Source organism: Bacillus rossius, chromosome 14 (assembly GCF_032445375.1).
Source record: "Bacillus rossius redtenbacheri isolate Brsri chromosome 14, Brsri_v3, whole genome shotgun sequence".
Lineage (NCBI taxonomy): Eukaryota > Metazoa > Arthropoda > Insecta > Phasmatodea > Bacillidae > Bacillus > Bacillus rossius.
In genome coordinates, this window is record NC_086341.1 from 6,706,496 (window position 1) to 6,723,659 (window position 17,164).

General features: G+C 39.7%; 1 protein-coding gene across 1 annotated transcript in view; it reads right to left on the reverse strand.

Moving 5' to 3' along the window:
* LOC134538999 (transcription factor SOX-21) overlaps positions 1 to 17,164 on the reverse strand; it is a 52,406-nt gene that overhangs the window by 18,367 nt on the left and 16,875 nt on the right. Inside the window, exon 2 of the mRNA XM_063380662.1 lies at positions 16,080 to 16,274. Within this exon, the coding sequence (XP_063236732.1) occupies positions 16,080 to 16,274 (195 nt within the window). The remainder of the gene's footprint in view (positions 1 to 16,079; positions 16,275 to 17,164) is intronic.

Genomic DNA, 17,164 nt, shown 5'->3' on the forward strand with positions numbered 1-17,164 from the left:
TTTAAGCTCAAAAGACAATTTCTGACGTGGTTATAACCACATCACTGGAAAATTCTTATTTTTTAATTTTTTAATAAAAGCTTTTTGGATTTTAACAATTGTTCTTTAAGCAAATATATATGAATGCATTTTATTTTTTTAAATGCCATTAAATGCATAGCTGAGGCCATTGGATTGTTTGTGTCATACTATGTAGGCCTATATAGCTACTTACTTTTTATCCTAAAATAAAATATTATTAAGTTTATGAATTCTCATAGTTATTAAAAATAATATTTTTCTGGTGGTACATATATTCTTTAATACTATGTTTTAATTTATGGTCCTAACGTGTGCAGAAGCTTTATAGTATTAACTGTTTAGTGAAATTAAACAAGATGGTAGTAGTTTGATAAAATTCCTTGTTGAAAATCACGTCCAAATCTGGGAGTTTAGTTTTTTTTTTTTTCAAGTCTTGTTCCGCTTACATCGGAGCCCTTTCTGTTTCGTGCTGCAATCTGCGCGCGATGGTGTGGCAATCATCTTTACGATTCAGGCAGCGAACTCTAGCGGCGGGTAGAGGAAGTACGTAGGGTAGACCGGGGGAAATCGGGTCAATTTTTCGAAATTCCTGAATAAGTATAAAACCAATATTAATTTACCATAAAATAATCTACAGTAATATCAGTCATACATTTATGTACATATTTACATACAAACATTAGCCAATCTTCCTTACGAATTGACATTAAACTTGATAAAAGGAAAATGAAATGTTTTGACCCGATTTGGACAGAAGTGGGGTAAATCGGATCACAAGTGGGGCAAATCGGATCAACAGATTTTCTTTACTGTTTTGACAGACACATTCCGCATACAAACTGTTTACACTGAAAAGCATTGACACAGCGCTCATGGTACCACATTTTGCAAGACTGGCACTGAATCCAGTCTCCAGCAGTGCAGCTTCTGATGTCTTTGTATGCAATTTTGCACATGTTGCAGAGAACATCTTCCTCATCATCCTGGCCTTCTTCCAAAATTTCCAACTCGGATGTGTTTTTAGTTTTTGTTCGCTTCTTCGTCTTCAGAGGTTCAATTTTGCTTTGCTTTGAACTTAATTTAACACCTGCTTCTTGCTTTTCAATTTCCCGGATTCCAACAATGTGCGATTCTCTTTTGACAGTAGCCTTAGAGAAGCAACAGTTTTTCGTTCACCTATTCCCTTTGGTGTTAAATTTTCCGGTGTTGGTAACAGGCATCTCACTTCTTCTGTGGTGCTCCTTCCACTTACATATTTGGCAGTGAACTCGTAATTCTATATTTACATGGATAATATTTTCATTATTTTAACATGTCCTTAACTTCAATATTATTATAAGTACTTACAAATTTTAACTAAAGTTGAAGTCATGTGCCTTAAATTCATTTTTTCCACTTATTTAGAATAGGTCTTAACTTAAAAATTGAGAAAGAAGAATAAAGTGCTTCACAATATATAGCAAATATATGAAGCGACCCGATTTCCCCACTGTATGCAGTGACTCGTTTTACCCCAACGGCAGCGACCCGAGTTACCCCATTTCGCACTTTAAAAAAAAGAAAAATATTATAAATTCTGTCAAACATATAGAGCTTCAGTAATGCAGAAGAATGTTAATTGGGTACATATTTTCGTACTCCATTACTTAAACTACAATACTATTTCGAAATGCGAACGTAAAGGCTTATTTGAAACAAAATAAAACTTACATTGTTAAGAATTTTCCACTTCAGGACTACACAGGTTCGGGTTCATGTCGCACAGACTACCAGAATGTTGTTACAGACGATGTTCGCCTTGTAGTGGACGGTTGTATAGACAGATAGCAGCACTCTTTGGTAGGTTCCGTAGACTCCAGTTCATTCTTTCGCCACAAGACAGCAGATATTGTTACGATGACCCGGTTTACCCCGTGACCCGATTCCCCCCGGTCTACCCTACTTGAAAAGCGAATATCCATCACGCTCGGCACTGAATAGCGCGACGCACTGCCACGTGGTTTTTTTTTTCTCCTAAGGCCATATTTGTAAACTACGCAAGACGCCCAATAACGCAAGTAACGCATATTATAAAAATTATTTGCAACACGAGAACACGTGAATTTTGGTCGTTACAGAGGTTAGACGTATACCTACACATCACTGGCGAGTAGGTACCGAAAGAATCGATCACATCAAAATAATTTTTTTTTTCCTTCCCTTTCAATCCTCTCTCTCCGGAGACGCAGCAGTCTCGAATTTTCCTCGGTCCTCGCTCCTACCGTCGAAAACTAAATTAAACCGAGAAAGCTTTGGTCAAGTAATTTTGTTTTTTTCCATTCCTCAACCTTCCGCTTCCCCCCCCCCCATAAAAAAAAACTTGGACGATGCCGCCTCCTTGAAATTGAAACCGTAATTATTCCCCCAGACGCGCGTGTTTTGTGGCGGTGCCCGGAGAGGCATTGGTTTTTAATTTCTTCTTCCCTTTCGATGCCCTCCCCCAAAGTGGGTTTCGGTTTCTTGCCGGCCATTGGCCCAGGGCGGTCGAAGAGCGGGCAAGTGGTGGAGCGTGGTTGGTCCGTCATGGTGGAGCGGTCACCGCCCTCCCGAAACCCATTTGCGCCAAAGATAAAAGAAAACAAAGACCAGAGTCGATCTTCCCGGCGACGAAGGTACGAGGCTATGGATCCACAGAATCCGAGGAAATCCTCGCCGAGATAAAGGAGTGGAGGACGTAACCATTACAAGCAGAGTCCACAAAAATCTGTAAAAAAAAAAATAAAAAAAATCCCTGACCATCCCTTGTTAATTTCTTTAAGTTATTTACCTTTTTCTTTAACTCTACGGAAGAAATATAAAATAAAATCGAGCGTCCACCAATTCTTTAACTGGCTTTTATTTCTCTACACTTTCTTAATTTCTTATTATATTCGACAGAACATTGTACACACCATTTTATGGTGGTTAATACTGTGAACATTCAAACCATCTGGAAGAAAAAAAAATGATTTCACAGTCTCGTTGTTGGCAGACTGAAGCATTACCTTTACTCCTAAAATTACTGTAAGTACGAAATTTTTGTGACTTTCAAAGGATTTCAAGAAAATTCCCTGACATTTCGTGATTTTTCCCCACTTCTCAGGTTGTGGAGGACACCCTTCATTAGGTACATTATTTAAATAGTGCCAACAAAGCTACCAGTAAGCATGCTTTGTTGAATGAAATGCCCAATATAATGCAGCATGTAAGAAGAGTTCAGTTGATGTCTGAATGACACTTGCGTTCCCTTGGTTTTCATCGATGATGAGTTTGGAAGGGCACCAGCTCCAGATACAACTACTCATGTTTTCTTGCACTCCGTCTCGGTGGAGTGTGAGTTGTTCATCTATGAACTCATTTGGAATGCTTTTTTTTTTTTTGCTCGAAAGCGTGAAATAAAATAATGTTAAGAACAGAAATAAAAGTACTTAGTAAGCTGAGTTTTCATCTATTCATACTGTAGTATCGAGAAATGGATACATCTGTTGAAGTATTTAAAGTATATTTGGACTTCAACGTTTTTTTTGGGATTGAACTAAACAAAATTTAGAATTTCTTTCTATTTTTTAGTCCTGATTTTATCGGCACTAAAATTAAATCAATTATATGTATATTTCTGTCGATCTCACAGTTTGGATAGTGTAAAATTTTAGAAGCGGAGTTCTCGGAAAACTTAACATAACCTAATGCAAAACAAATTAAAAATAACCTAACATCCCCTTAAGGCCGGCCCTAGACATTTTTATAGTGTAAGCAACAATATTACGGCGCCCCTTCTACCAGTGGAAGGGGGAGAAGAGAGAGTCTGGTATCCCCGGAAAGATTTGAAAATTAAGGACAGACAAAATGTGTTTAATGTATTTTGACATAAATGTCAGGGTTATAAGTATTCTTAGGTATATAAATTTCGTATATAAATACTTATTCAAATATTTTACAAAATTTAATTTGCTTCTTTGCACGAAAATTCACTTATTAAAATAATAACCGTGAAACAACTTCAAAATAATTTTCCTGTTAAGGTTTTTTTTTTGTGAAACCATATATATAACCACCTTTCTTCTTTATTTTATAATGGTCATGTATTGTTTTATGTTGTATTTTTATTTTAAACAATTTAAGTATTATTTAACTTATATGCTATTTTTTTATCTTTATTGAAACTATTTCTGAGCCTTCTGGTTCTGGGTCTGAGGCATATTCCTTGCGCGGTGCCTTGTGCCTTGTGCCTTGTGCCTTGTGCCTTGTGCCTTGTGCCTCACGCCACGTACTTCGCTTGCACCTGCAACTTTGTGGTGTTTACTGGAAACAAGCTTCAAGTTAGCAAAGTGTGTTTTTAGGCAGCCGGTGGAGCAAGAGCAAGTGTCACGCCGCGCAAAGAAACGAAGGAGGAACGTTCAGCCTTTGAATATACATACTGTATAGAAGTCGCCAGCCCAGGTTAAAATTTCTAATACGGTTTTGAGGTAGTTGGTTAATTCACCGCCGCAATCGCCAACATCTCTAGGGCATCGACTTGTGGTGGTCCCTGGCGGACGAGTGTCGAACTCTTCAAACACCCCTTCCCCCTCCCGTGGAACGAACTTGAGCTGCAGTGAATGATAGATGGGGGGGTGCGGGGGAATGACAGCGGGCGACAGAGCTGCCCTCTAACGTGTAAATGACAACTAAGACGATGCAGGGCGGTTACGGCAGCGGTGAAGTTCCCAAGCTGCTCATCGTACGCTCCTGAAAAACGTAGAGTAAATCTTATCCACTCGCGACTTCTATACAGTATATATAGGTATTCAAAGCTTCTATGATGATGTCGAAGAGCTGCGTCGTTACCGAGGTGCGCGTTCGGACGTCCGGGCGCGACGTGGCCTCGGAGAAACACCCGACCCCGGACGGTGCACTTAACGTCGAGCTCTGAAGGGTCCCGTCGAGAACAATGGGCCTTACGGGCGGGGCGTGGTCCCCGGCGTTCCACAATCGGACAATGGAAACAACTCGCCTTCTTCGGCTCGGTCGGTCCAGATACGTACGTTCGATTCCGAGATAGCTCGGCACTACACTATAACGTTCTTTAAGTGACTCATGCAATTTGGGGAATTTTGATTCGATGCAGTTTTTTTTTTTGGACATACGCCATTGCTAGAGACCGGAAAAATTCGCGATTTCAATGACCTGTAGGATGTACTCCATGATCCTCTATGCACGCGGGAAAATTACATCTTCTCATTGGCTTACTGACTCGTGACACCTGTTAATTGGGACGCCAGTGATTCTATGCATCTTTTTTTGAAGGTTTTTCATTGGCCGAGTACCATTCAGATGAACTGTAGCCCAATCACTGATGCGGTTAAAAGGCAAACGTTTTAGGATTATAGACTAGCACGAAATGAATCCGCGAATTTTTCCGGTCTCTAGCCATTGCAGTTTTGCACTGTTTGTCATGGAAAATTCCGAAAATAAAATATATGAAGATAAAAAAAAATTCATAGAAAACAAGACTGATTCAGCTGATGGCGTACAAACGGAACCAACGATGAAACTAAACAAGTATTATGGACAACAACAACGACGACGACAGCACGGACAAAATATCAGACAGCACAAGAATTCCATTAAAGGAACTTAGTCATGAAAAATAATGTAACAGCACAAACTAACACAGTGGGCTAGTAACGACGAGGAAGATTAAATGCAGGATAGCACTGACGGATAAAGAAGGTTTCCAATAACAACGGTTGCGACGTTTCGGGAACTGACCTCTGCTGCCATCATCAGGCACGGGACTACACTATTCCTAGGGCCATGAAAATTTCGCGAAAAAATCCCGAGAGTGTAGCTTGAAGTTAAAACACTGTAGCATCGTCTGTGCGTTTCGTGATTGGGTGAGTTACTTTGAGGTGCATGTCGATTGTTACAACAACCAGTCACACTAATTCAGTGTGGAAGCAAACGCGTCCTGAGTGGCTCGTGCAAACAAGGCAACGACTTCTCTCGCAGACGGCCGCCAATCACAAGGAAGAACCCGCTGGTGTGGGTATACCTTGTTGCAGTCTAGTAGGAGTTCAGATTTTTTTCGCGAAAATTTCCTGTCCCTTACTATTCCGGATTGCAATGTGAGGGAGGTGAACGGGCGTGAAACATGTAGCGAGAGCTCGCCTAACTGTATTACCACCTTATTTACGACAAAGAACAAATACTTAAACATATGTTTTTCTTACAGTTAAACTACCGCACGTGTGGAATTGTATTTTAACATACATTTATATGGATAATGAAAAGGTTTTGTTGTAGAATAACAACAACAAAGAAGGCATAATTTTACACATCACTGACACGTAACTTAAAAATTCACCAGTAACAAAATCACGCATAGTTTTACACCACTTGTATGAGTAATTGCACTAATTTGAATGTAAATTTACACATACATTGTCTACGTTACTATTCAATGCATGTAGCTATTTGTAACAAGTTAAAAAAAAAAAAAAACAACTTCTTTGTCTGTAAAATTACACTGCTCTCTATGGGTTTCTATCATTCATAAAATAAAAAAAAAACACAAATAAATTATTGCACTTTGTATGACATGACGTAAGGTTCTGTATTTCGCTAGTAGGTGTCGCTAGCGTGGCTTCTTGCAGATACCATTACAAAACCCCAGTGCAATGGTGTGGGCTGGAACCTTGGTCGTAGATACTCGAATTACGGTCAACAAGCAACGACATTCACCATAATGGAATTAAATAAGGACAATAATCTGATAATATTAGTTCAAATTGTAGAAATGCTCCTAAGTAGCCATTGTGGTTACTAAAGGTTCGTTGACTGCTTTTTTTAAATAACTTTAGTTACACTCGCTATATTTAAATTCACAAAATCAGCTTTACAGTATTAACCACGCACATTAATAAGCATAATACTATTAAATTATGTGAATTTTTTGAAATTTCGATTATTTTCTCCACGAATAAAAAATTTTTTTTCAACGAAACATCAATAAACATATAAAATTGTGCAAAATTGTAATAATGTTCGCACGCTTTCACGGCCATGTTCTGAAGTAGCTTGGCTTCCGGGTTGTAGCCGTGTCCTTGGCAAATAATTCACCAACGTTTCGGTCGACATTGCAGTCACCATCATCAGGAAGCAGTTACCTACTGAGGTTATTACCAGTTGACCTGCTTTTATATACTCTTGCCTGAGGGGAAGGTGCTTCCTGATTGGCTGCTGCTGTGGGCCAATCAAGAGCCTTCCTTTCTTCTGGTTGGCTGGGTTGTTTTGCCAATCAGGGGGCGATTTGTCTGATGTTATCTGTGGAGCTATGTTTTTGAGGATTTCTAAAAGAGTGGGTTCCATATTTTTGCTTAATTTGTAGCCCAGCGTCTCTATTAATGATTGCTGGGTGTAGGAAGCGCACATTCGCCTCAGGCAAGAGTATATAAAGGCAGGACAACTGGTAAGAGCCTCAGTAGGTAACTGTTTGCTCATGATGGGCAAAAACGTGTTACAATATTTTTCTTGCAGCAAGAATCTGTTTGCAAAAGACGTTCGCCGAAAAAAAAAAAAAAAAAAAAACAACTGAGTAATGAACTGCCGAAGAAGTCGTTGCAGAAACACGAAACGAAAGAATCCGAAGCGGAAGGGGGGTGGGGGAAGAACACACCCGCCCACACCACAGCCTCTGTGGACCGCGCTACCCGCAGCACTCTCTGGAGGGCGATCACGCCTTCTACACGGCTACCGTGGGACCCTCTTGCCGAGGAGGTGTCAAGAGAGCTTCAAGATGAAGAAGGATGGTCCAGCGCGCTCGGCCGGCCGTGGGGTGGTCTCCTACAGGAGACGAGCGGCCCGTGAAAAACCACCCCCGGGCCTGCCCATAAGGCACGCTGCCCCGGGGGGCAGTGTGTCAGACGGCCGCCACGCAGTCTCGAGGTCGCGCACCACTTGATGTGTAAGCTTTTGGACATGCGCACATTGCTAAAAGCACATGTAGCCTATGTCTGTTTTAGAAAACTATTGCATTTGTTTCGTCTTTCCGTTTTGTCGTGTTTTTTTTTTCTCGTTTCAACTGTTGTGCTGAATTTTTTTTTTTGGTTCAATATTTTTTGTGCTGTCCTCATTTGTGGGGGGTTTTTCGTTCTCGTCTGTTTTTTGGTAAACTATTGGGTTTTGTTTCGTCTTTTCGTTTTGCTGTGTTTTTGTCTCGTTTTAACTGTTGTGGTGAATTTTTTTTCGGGTTCAATATTTTTGTGCTGTCATCGTTTGTGGTTTTTTTTTTTCGTTCTGTTAGTCCATTTTTCTTTGTTTTTCTTTGTGTTTTTTTACCATATTCCTGTTATGGAATATTATGTGGTGTTTATATCCTGTTGACAACAGCAATTTTTTTTGCTTAATTTGTGTTTTTGTGTTTTGTGTTTTTTTGTAGTTTTCTTCTACAGACATACATGTGTTTTAGCAATGGCGCATGTACAAAAGATTACATCAAGTCATGCACTCCCATTGCACAGATCTTTCAAAGATAATGTCGTAGACTACTTGATGGTGTGCGCTGTAAAACCAATTATTTGCACTTTTTTTGACGTGATGACGTCTCATAAATCGATGAACGCCGTCTGCACGCTCGAAAAAAGCATGACTCACTGTCACGTTCCACCTGAGCCGAGCATGCAAGAACTGGCCAACCACCGTGCGAGAAAATCTTCTGTAATATTTTTAACTAATTGTTCGTGATTATATATTTAAACAAATTATTTTAAATTAAATTTTGCAAAAATTGTAAATAGTATTTTAAAACTAAAAGGTATGCAATTTTTCATCAATGTTTTTTTATGGCGTGATCACGTAAAATTATCGTCCGGAAACCGACTTTACAGACAAGCCCCTTTTTTACTCACTTTTGCTCACTTGCGTACATTATCACTTGTAAAATTGCAAGGCAGAGCTTATCGGAATAAACAATTTTATCCTACGATTTGGTCGCATAGAAACGTTTTATTGGTCTGACAACGTAGCATATCTGTAAATATGTCTGAATAAGAAATGTTTGATATTGTGAAACGAAAAAGAGATGTCGAAGAATTTCATTTTAACGTGTGTAGAAATCAGTGACTATCTAAAACGTGCTATTATTTCGAAGTTAATGAAAAAAAATGTTATTTTCCCCTCTCCTTAAAAAGGAAGTAATGGTAAAGCATAAACCACATTAGGTACGTAGGCTTACGTAATATTCTGTGTGTCAAACCTAGTGTTTTGTGTTTCAATTATAAACAGCCAGTAGGTTAGGCCATAGGTAATGACTCCTCAGAATGTAACTAAAAATGTAACTATCAGGAGCGGGACGCTCGATGGTTGGTGAAGGGGGAGGGGAGATTAATCTATCTTAATAAAAATTTAACTATTCGTAAATTGAAAATCTTAAATCTCCGAAATTCTTCACCGATTGATTTGAAATTTTGAAACAACGTTGCATTCGAATACGCGCGTGTTTTTATATACCTATGACACACCTGTGATAAGTAAAAATATAGATAAAACATAGTTAGGTCCAATATATTTATAAATAAATGTTTGTGTGTTCGTCTTCTGTTTTGTAAAGACAAATATATATATATATATATATATATAGAAGATATAGACAAAAAGAGATAGATATGGAGAGAGGTATAGGGAGGTAGAGAGGAGATATACAGATATATAACGATATGGCGAGTGAAATATATGGCTTTATAGAGAAATGTATAGTATATATAGGGATATATTGAGATATAGATAGAAACATAGATGCATATATAGAGCTATATGGAGAAATATGAATATAGATATATACATCTTTATAGAGAGATATAAATATACAGAGACACGGAGAGATATAGAGGGAGATATTCATGTATATAGAAATATAATGAGCTTTATAGAGGAACATGTATAGAGAGAGATAGAGGCATGCATTATGTATGTGTACCAACTTAAAAACAAATTACAAAAAAAAAATTAAAAGAGGCGTATTAGCATCGCATGCCAGGCATTGTCTAGTAACGAATTAAGTAGATATTCATGCAGCCTTAAGATATTTGTTGTTTTTTCCTAGCCATATCTAATACAGTTATGAACTTCCAGTGTGCTCCTCATGTGAATATACCTAATTTATAAAAGGCGAAATTATGTATCATATTTTAGTTGTCACGTTACTTGCCGAAAACACAAACGGCAGCAGCAACGCTCGATGGCATTATGTTTACATTATAGCACACCTGCACGTGCTCACTCACAAACACTCGGATACACTGTTAAAAATGTTCACCTTCAATTTGCGAATAACGCCGGTTACAAATTTTCTAGGGATCCTCGTTAATTTACGGCTATCTTCCTAAATTTATGGACACTAAAGTTCACCTACAATTGAACATGAATCCAAAAAAAAAAAAAAAATTCTTTGGTAATGTTGGCCAAACATTAAGAAACAGGTTAAAGTCTACACTTGTGTGTTGACCTTTGTTTGGTTATGGACAATGAGTTCACTTACAATTCAACATGAATCCAAAATATTCGTGGTATTTTGGAAAAAAAACAAACATTAAGAAACAGGTTAAGTCTACACTTGTGTGTTTGCCTTTGTTCTGGAATTAAATATGCGGAGGGAAAGTATAAATCCGGCTTAGCTCCTAAGAGGATTCGGTTATTTATTCGTTTATTCGAGTTATGAAACTTAGTTGAAAAGTCCGTAATTTCTGGAGGTGCATCTACTTGCACACATTGTTATTATTCACTCGTAACAACTCACATACTTGAACGCTCTAATTTCTAGAGACCGGAAATTTCGCGATTTCAATGACCTGTAGGATATAGTCCATGATCCTCTACGCACGCGGGAAAATTACATCTGCTCATTGGCTACTGACTCGTGACACCTGTGAACTGGGACGCTAGTGATTCGATACTTCTTTTTCCTTGAAGGTTTATCATTGGCTGAGTGTCATTCAGAAAAAAAAACTGTGGCCCAATCACTGATGCAGTAAAAAGGGCACGCACGTATTTTGATTCCAGCCTATCGCAAAATGAATCCGCGGATTTTTCAGGTCTCTACTAATTTCCTATTTCTTCTGTCTCGTAACCTCGCGTTGAGGCTAGACCCTCGGCGGATGAGCACGCCGCCTCGTGAAGCGGGCTCTCGCGAGGCACGCCCGGCCGATAAACACGCCGCCCCAGGTGGTGGAGGGAGGGGGGATACTTGGCCCCTGTCCCCCTCCACACACACACCGCTGTCGACCCCCTCACGCGCGCGGTAACAAGAATGCGTTACACACCCCCTTCATATCTGCCAGCTGAGGAATGCGGGGGAAACACGTGTAAAGAATGCCGACGAGTGAGAGAGGGAAAAAGGAAAAAGGGGGGAGGGGGAATGGGGAGGATCTGTGTCTTTTGTGGGTGCCCTGCGCGGCCAGGTGCTATGGAGAAGAGGTCCTTTGCCCCCCATCCCCCCCAACCGCTCGTCCTTTATCCTTCTTCTCCGTCCACCTGTGTCCTGCTCTCTCCTCCCGCGCAGGAAGACATGACTGTGCTGCTATCTGCGAGCCATCGGTGCAGGTCCTACAAGGGGGGGGGGATGGTGTTTATATGTTAGGGGGAAGGGAGGAGGGGTGGTTTCCCTCCTAAATATCACACCTAAAACTAAAATATGAAAAAAAAAAATTATATATATATCATGCATTAGCTAGAGTCCGGAAAAATTCGCGGATTCATTTCGCGATAGGCCAGGATCAAAATACGTACGTTTGCCTTTTTACCGCAGCATCAGTGATTGGAGCCACAGTTTAATCTGAATGACACTCGGCCAATGATAAACTTTCAAAAAAAATGAAGTATCGAATCACTAGCGTCCCAATTAACAGGTGACAAAGAGTCAATCAGCCAATGACCAAATGTAATTTTCCCGCGTGCATAGAGGATCATGTAGTCTATCCTACAGGTCATTGAAATCGCGAATTTTTCCGGTCTCTATGCATCACCTTTGTGATCGGGCCAGTTTCATTTTGTAAAAAAAAGTACATCTTACACATCTTACACTTTACAACTGTAAGGCAATATATATATATATATGTGTGTGTGTTTTTTTTATTTTAACAACTCTAAATTTAGATTTAAGGGGCTTTTAAGGTAGTGTATTCCTCCACCGTGTGTCGATCTCGGAACTAACTCCGACCTCACGGCCTGTCTCGTCTGCAAAACGATGACGAACAAAATACTTATTTAAGACTAGTTGGCGTGTGTCCCCGTGTGAATATTAGCAAGGTAATTTTTTTTAAATTCGTTAATAATTATCACATCATGTAATTAAAAAGTTATTATCAGTTGTGAAATAGTTAATCACTGTGACTTGATGAATAAACAAGTTTATTGTATGTTGTAAATATCTAGTAGTATTGGTAGATGTGGATGTAGGCAAAAAATTGGTGCTCACATTAAATTGTTTGCATATGTTTCTTTTAAAAAAAGTGATTTTATTTTCATATCTTAGGCTTTCGTCATCGTAGCGAAATAAAGTGTATACCAATTTTTAAGTCTAAATAGTTATATGCTTTTAAACACAGACAAATTTCATCAAGATTGGTCCAATAGTTTTTTGCGCGATACTCGAATAAACAAACATACAAATATTGAATGAAAATATAGAAATTTGATAATAAACTATTTTAATTCAAACTATTTTGAACTCAATATAATAAAAAAATGTATACAATGTTCCCTGAGTTCTATGATTAACTGCATGTTTTTTTTTCCAAAAAAGAAGGATGAACATATTTACGTTCTTATTGTATTATAGTACTATGGGCGATATTCCAAGACGGGGACGCACCACAACGCCGAACTTACAATAACGCCGAAAACCATAACGCCGAATGCCAAATTGACTACAACGCCGACAGCTAGAAAACTGCTGTGTACCACAACGCCGAAATACATTAACGCCGAAAAATGTAATTGCAGGACTGCCATAAAGGTTAGGTTAGGTAAGGTTAGGTTAGGTTAGGCTGGGTTAGGCTAGCCTAGGTTAGGTTAGGTTGTGGTATTTCGGCGTTAAGATACATTTAAGAAACACACACAAATTCATTCAGTTGATTTTCATTTTGCTCCTGTGGCCCCCCCCTCCTACCCGCAGCAACATTTTTGGCGTTACTGTATTTCGGCGTTGTGGTACACAGCAGTTTTCTAGCTGTCGGCGTTACGGTCAATTTGGCATTCGGCGTTATTGTACGTTCGGCGTTGTATTTCGGCGTTGTGGTAACGACCCTTCCAAGACGTTCAGGTTAGGTAACGAATAAGCACTGCCTTGTTGGGGCACAACAGTAACCTAACTTGCGGGTCGTATGCCATTACGTGTCCAACCCGAATCCCAGCACGGGAACAGATCGGCAGCAGCTTTAATAAACGGCGCCCTGCGCAAGGCTAGAAACAGTTGCACATCGCGGAACGAGCACGCTACTTCACGTGTCTCTTTCTACACGACATATATTTATTTGCGTTTACACAAGAGTAGCTGAAGAAAACAAAAATCAACGTGTTTGGCTAACACCTATGAGTAGAGACCGGAAAAATTCGCGGATTCATTTCGCGATAGGCTAGAATCCAAATACGTTTGCCTTTTTACCGCATCAGTGATTGGGCCACAGTTTATCTGAATGACACTCAGCCAATGATAAACTTTCAACAAAGGAAGTATCAAATCACTAGTGTCCCAGGTGACACGAGTCAGTAGCCAATGAGCAGACGTAATTTTCCCGCGTGCATAGAGGATCATGGAGTATATCCTACAGGTCATTGAAATCGCGAATTTTTCCGGTCTCTACTAATAGCTGGCCACAAAATTGTTTCGACCCACACATTTCAGGATAAATGTATTTATTATGTTTACATAATTTGCAACTTGAGCACTTCCAGTGCCATAACTACAATGGGAAATGTGTACCGACTTTACGATTTATCTAACAAGCATTTGAGATGGTAATATATAGTTAAAATTTTCCCATTCAAAAACTAGCTTTCGTAAAAATTAGGTTTACAACCTTGTTATAAGCGGCTATTCAGTTTTGTTTAGTAGGTGATTTCGTTGGTTTTAATTCGGAGTAATTCATGTAACATACAAACATTCCGATGCTATTAATATAAGAGACGATTTTTTTTAAAAAGAGACTGCATATGAGTTTAGATTAATTTTTTATAAGTACATTACTCAAAATGTCTTAAACGCAGGAATGGTAATAATAATATATAATAATCAAAACTTATATATTTTCATTGAAATATTAGTGAAATAAATATTTAAAAGCAAGTATATTTGCTATCTGCATTTTATAATTTTTTTTCAAAGCCCATTTATACATTCTGAATAAGTTCATTAAAAATAATAATTCAGTAACGCAGACATGGTATTATTATAACGGCTTGAACAAAGTCCCTAACTCGTAATATGTTTTAGAAATTTTATGAGTTTTTTTAGTTAGTTAAAACGAAGAAAGATAATTTAGAAATATTTCATACCTATGTTGAATGCACAGTATGATCACGTAACCATGTTAACTACAAAATCTGCAAATCCAAAACCGTCATGTTACAGGGCCAAAAGTGGCTTGATCGTGAATATGTGTATGGAATTGCGACGTAATTGTTAGAACAAAATAATTTTATTAGAATTACTAGTTTTTGCCGTATTTAAAAAGTCTTTATTTATCAATAAAGATTTATTTTTTTTGTATTTCAAAACCTCAGTTTTTTTGCTCATTTCATTTTCCATTCTCTTCTAAATATTTCGTTACATTTACTTAGTATAACGAGAATCATTCGCAATTGAATCTATTCATAACGCAAAACCATTGTTACCATACAAAATAAGTATAAACAACTTAATCTAATAAATTGAAGACACATTTTGAAAAACTTCTATATAACCTCCCCATTATGATATTCTTAACTGAGCTTTTATAATTATACACGCACGAGATATATATTTTTTCCCCCTTTCAGTGGTACCATAAGCGAAGAAAGTGACATGGCAACAGATGTCAAAGCTGATACGTTTGTGGCACAGAAATAAAGCTTGATGGTGTTTTGACACGCTATACACGAGCTCTAAGCCACGCCCTTCTTCGTATACGTATACATGTACGTGCATGCCATATTCGGCGTGTGATTCATGGCCTAGCCTGACGTGGCAAGAGGGGACTTCTAAAGCCGGGTTCACGCACGCACGTCGTCAGATCCGAGCGCACACGGAGACTGAAGCCAACCACCAATCAGAACGCGCGTCCTCTTTTGTCTGCAAGAGAATGTTGGACCGAAAAAACGTACGGAAAATACGGCGGATGAATTTTTTTTTTGCAACAGCAGCGACTGCTAACTATAAAACGAGACCGTCGTGATACTGAACTCCAAGGCAGTATCCCTACTGAGAGAGAGACGACCTACATCTATTTGAAGTAATAAGCCCGACAGCCTGTTCCGTTGAGATAGTCGGTGTCCAGTTCGAACAAGTTGTGACTTGTCAGTCGGCTTCTAGAGCCAGAAAAGAGAGGTCGTGTTTACCGTGTCTGTCTCTATGGATAGAGACCCCGGAAATTTCGCGAATTCATTTAGCCTTAGGGTAGAATTCAAAGTCGTATGTTTGCTCAACCAATGTTCGCTTTACCCATTGGTTGATTTCTTAGCGAGAACATTATCATTAGACACCGGAAAAATTCGCGATTTCAATGACCTGTATGTAGGCTATACTCCATGATCCTCTATGCACTCGGGAAAATTACATCTGCTCATTGGCTACTGACTCGTGACAACTGTTAACTGGGACGCTAGTGATTCGATACTTCTTTTGTTGAATGTTTTTCATTGGCCGAGTATCAATCATATAAACTGTGGCCAAATCACTGATGTAGTAAAACACAAAAAGTTTTTTTTGGATTCTAGGCTATCACGAAAAGAATACGCGAATTTTTTCCGGTCTTTGCTCTAAATTCATAGCTCTGAATTCTTGAAGCTGCACTGCGGCGTGTACGCACCTGCTCTGAGGGCGTCCATGGGCACTGAGGGGTAGGGTATGGAGTAGGGGTAGCCCTCCTTGCGCAAGGTCTTGGGCTTCCTGCGCGGCCGGTACTTGTAGTCGGGGTGCTCCTTCATGTGCATGGCGCGCAGCCGCTTGGCCTCGTCGATGAAGGGCCGCTTCTCGTCCTCCGTCAGCAGCTTCCACTCGGCGCCTGGCGGGAAGAACAACCAGGCACTCAGTCCCGTCGCTCCTCTAACACCCCCAAACAACACCCCCACACAACACCCCTCACACAACACCTACACACAACACCCCCACACACAACACCCTCACACAACACCCTCACACAACACCCCCCACACAACTACTCACAAAACACCCCCACACAACACCCCCACACAACACCCCCACAAAACACCCCCCACACAACACCCCCACAAAACACCCCCCCACACAACACTATTCCACACAACACTATTCCACACAACACCCCCCACACAACTACTCACACAACACCACCCACACAACACCTCCTATACATAACCCCCTAAATAACACCCCCCACCAAACACCCCCACACAACACCCCCCACTCAACACCCCCCACACAACACCCCACACAACACCCCCACAAAACATCCCCCCACACAACACTATCCCACACAACACCCCCCACACAACTAATCACACAACACCACCCACACAACACCTCCTATACATAACCCCCTACACAACACCCCCCACCACACACCCCCACACAACACCCCCACACAAACACCTCCACACAATCAAATACTTTTCACCTTCAATCAACGAAGAACTCTGGTTACAAATTATCTTACTATAAACGTTAGTCTAACAGTTTATCTCACCAGTATAGAATTGAAAACAATTCGTCAATTCATTTCGTGAAAAAAAAAATCGTCAACTCAGGAAATGTTTCCAAGAAATGTTTTTTTTTCTTTTTAAGTAAAAGTTAATGGGTATTAACTAAGAAATTTCACAGATTATTTTTGTTGCAAGATAGACTGCAAACTTGTTAACCTTTGCATTGCTTTGATGGTTGGACACTCCCCTCTACGACTGTGGGCCAGTCAACTAC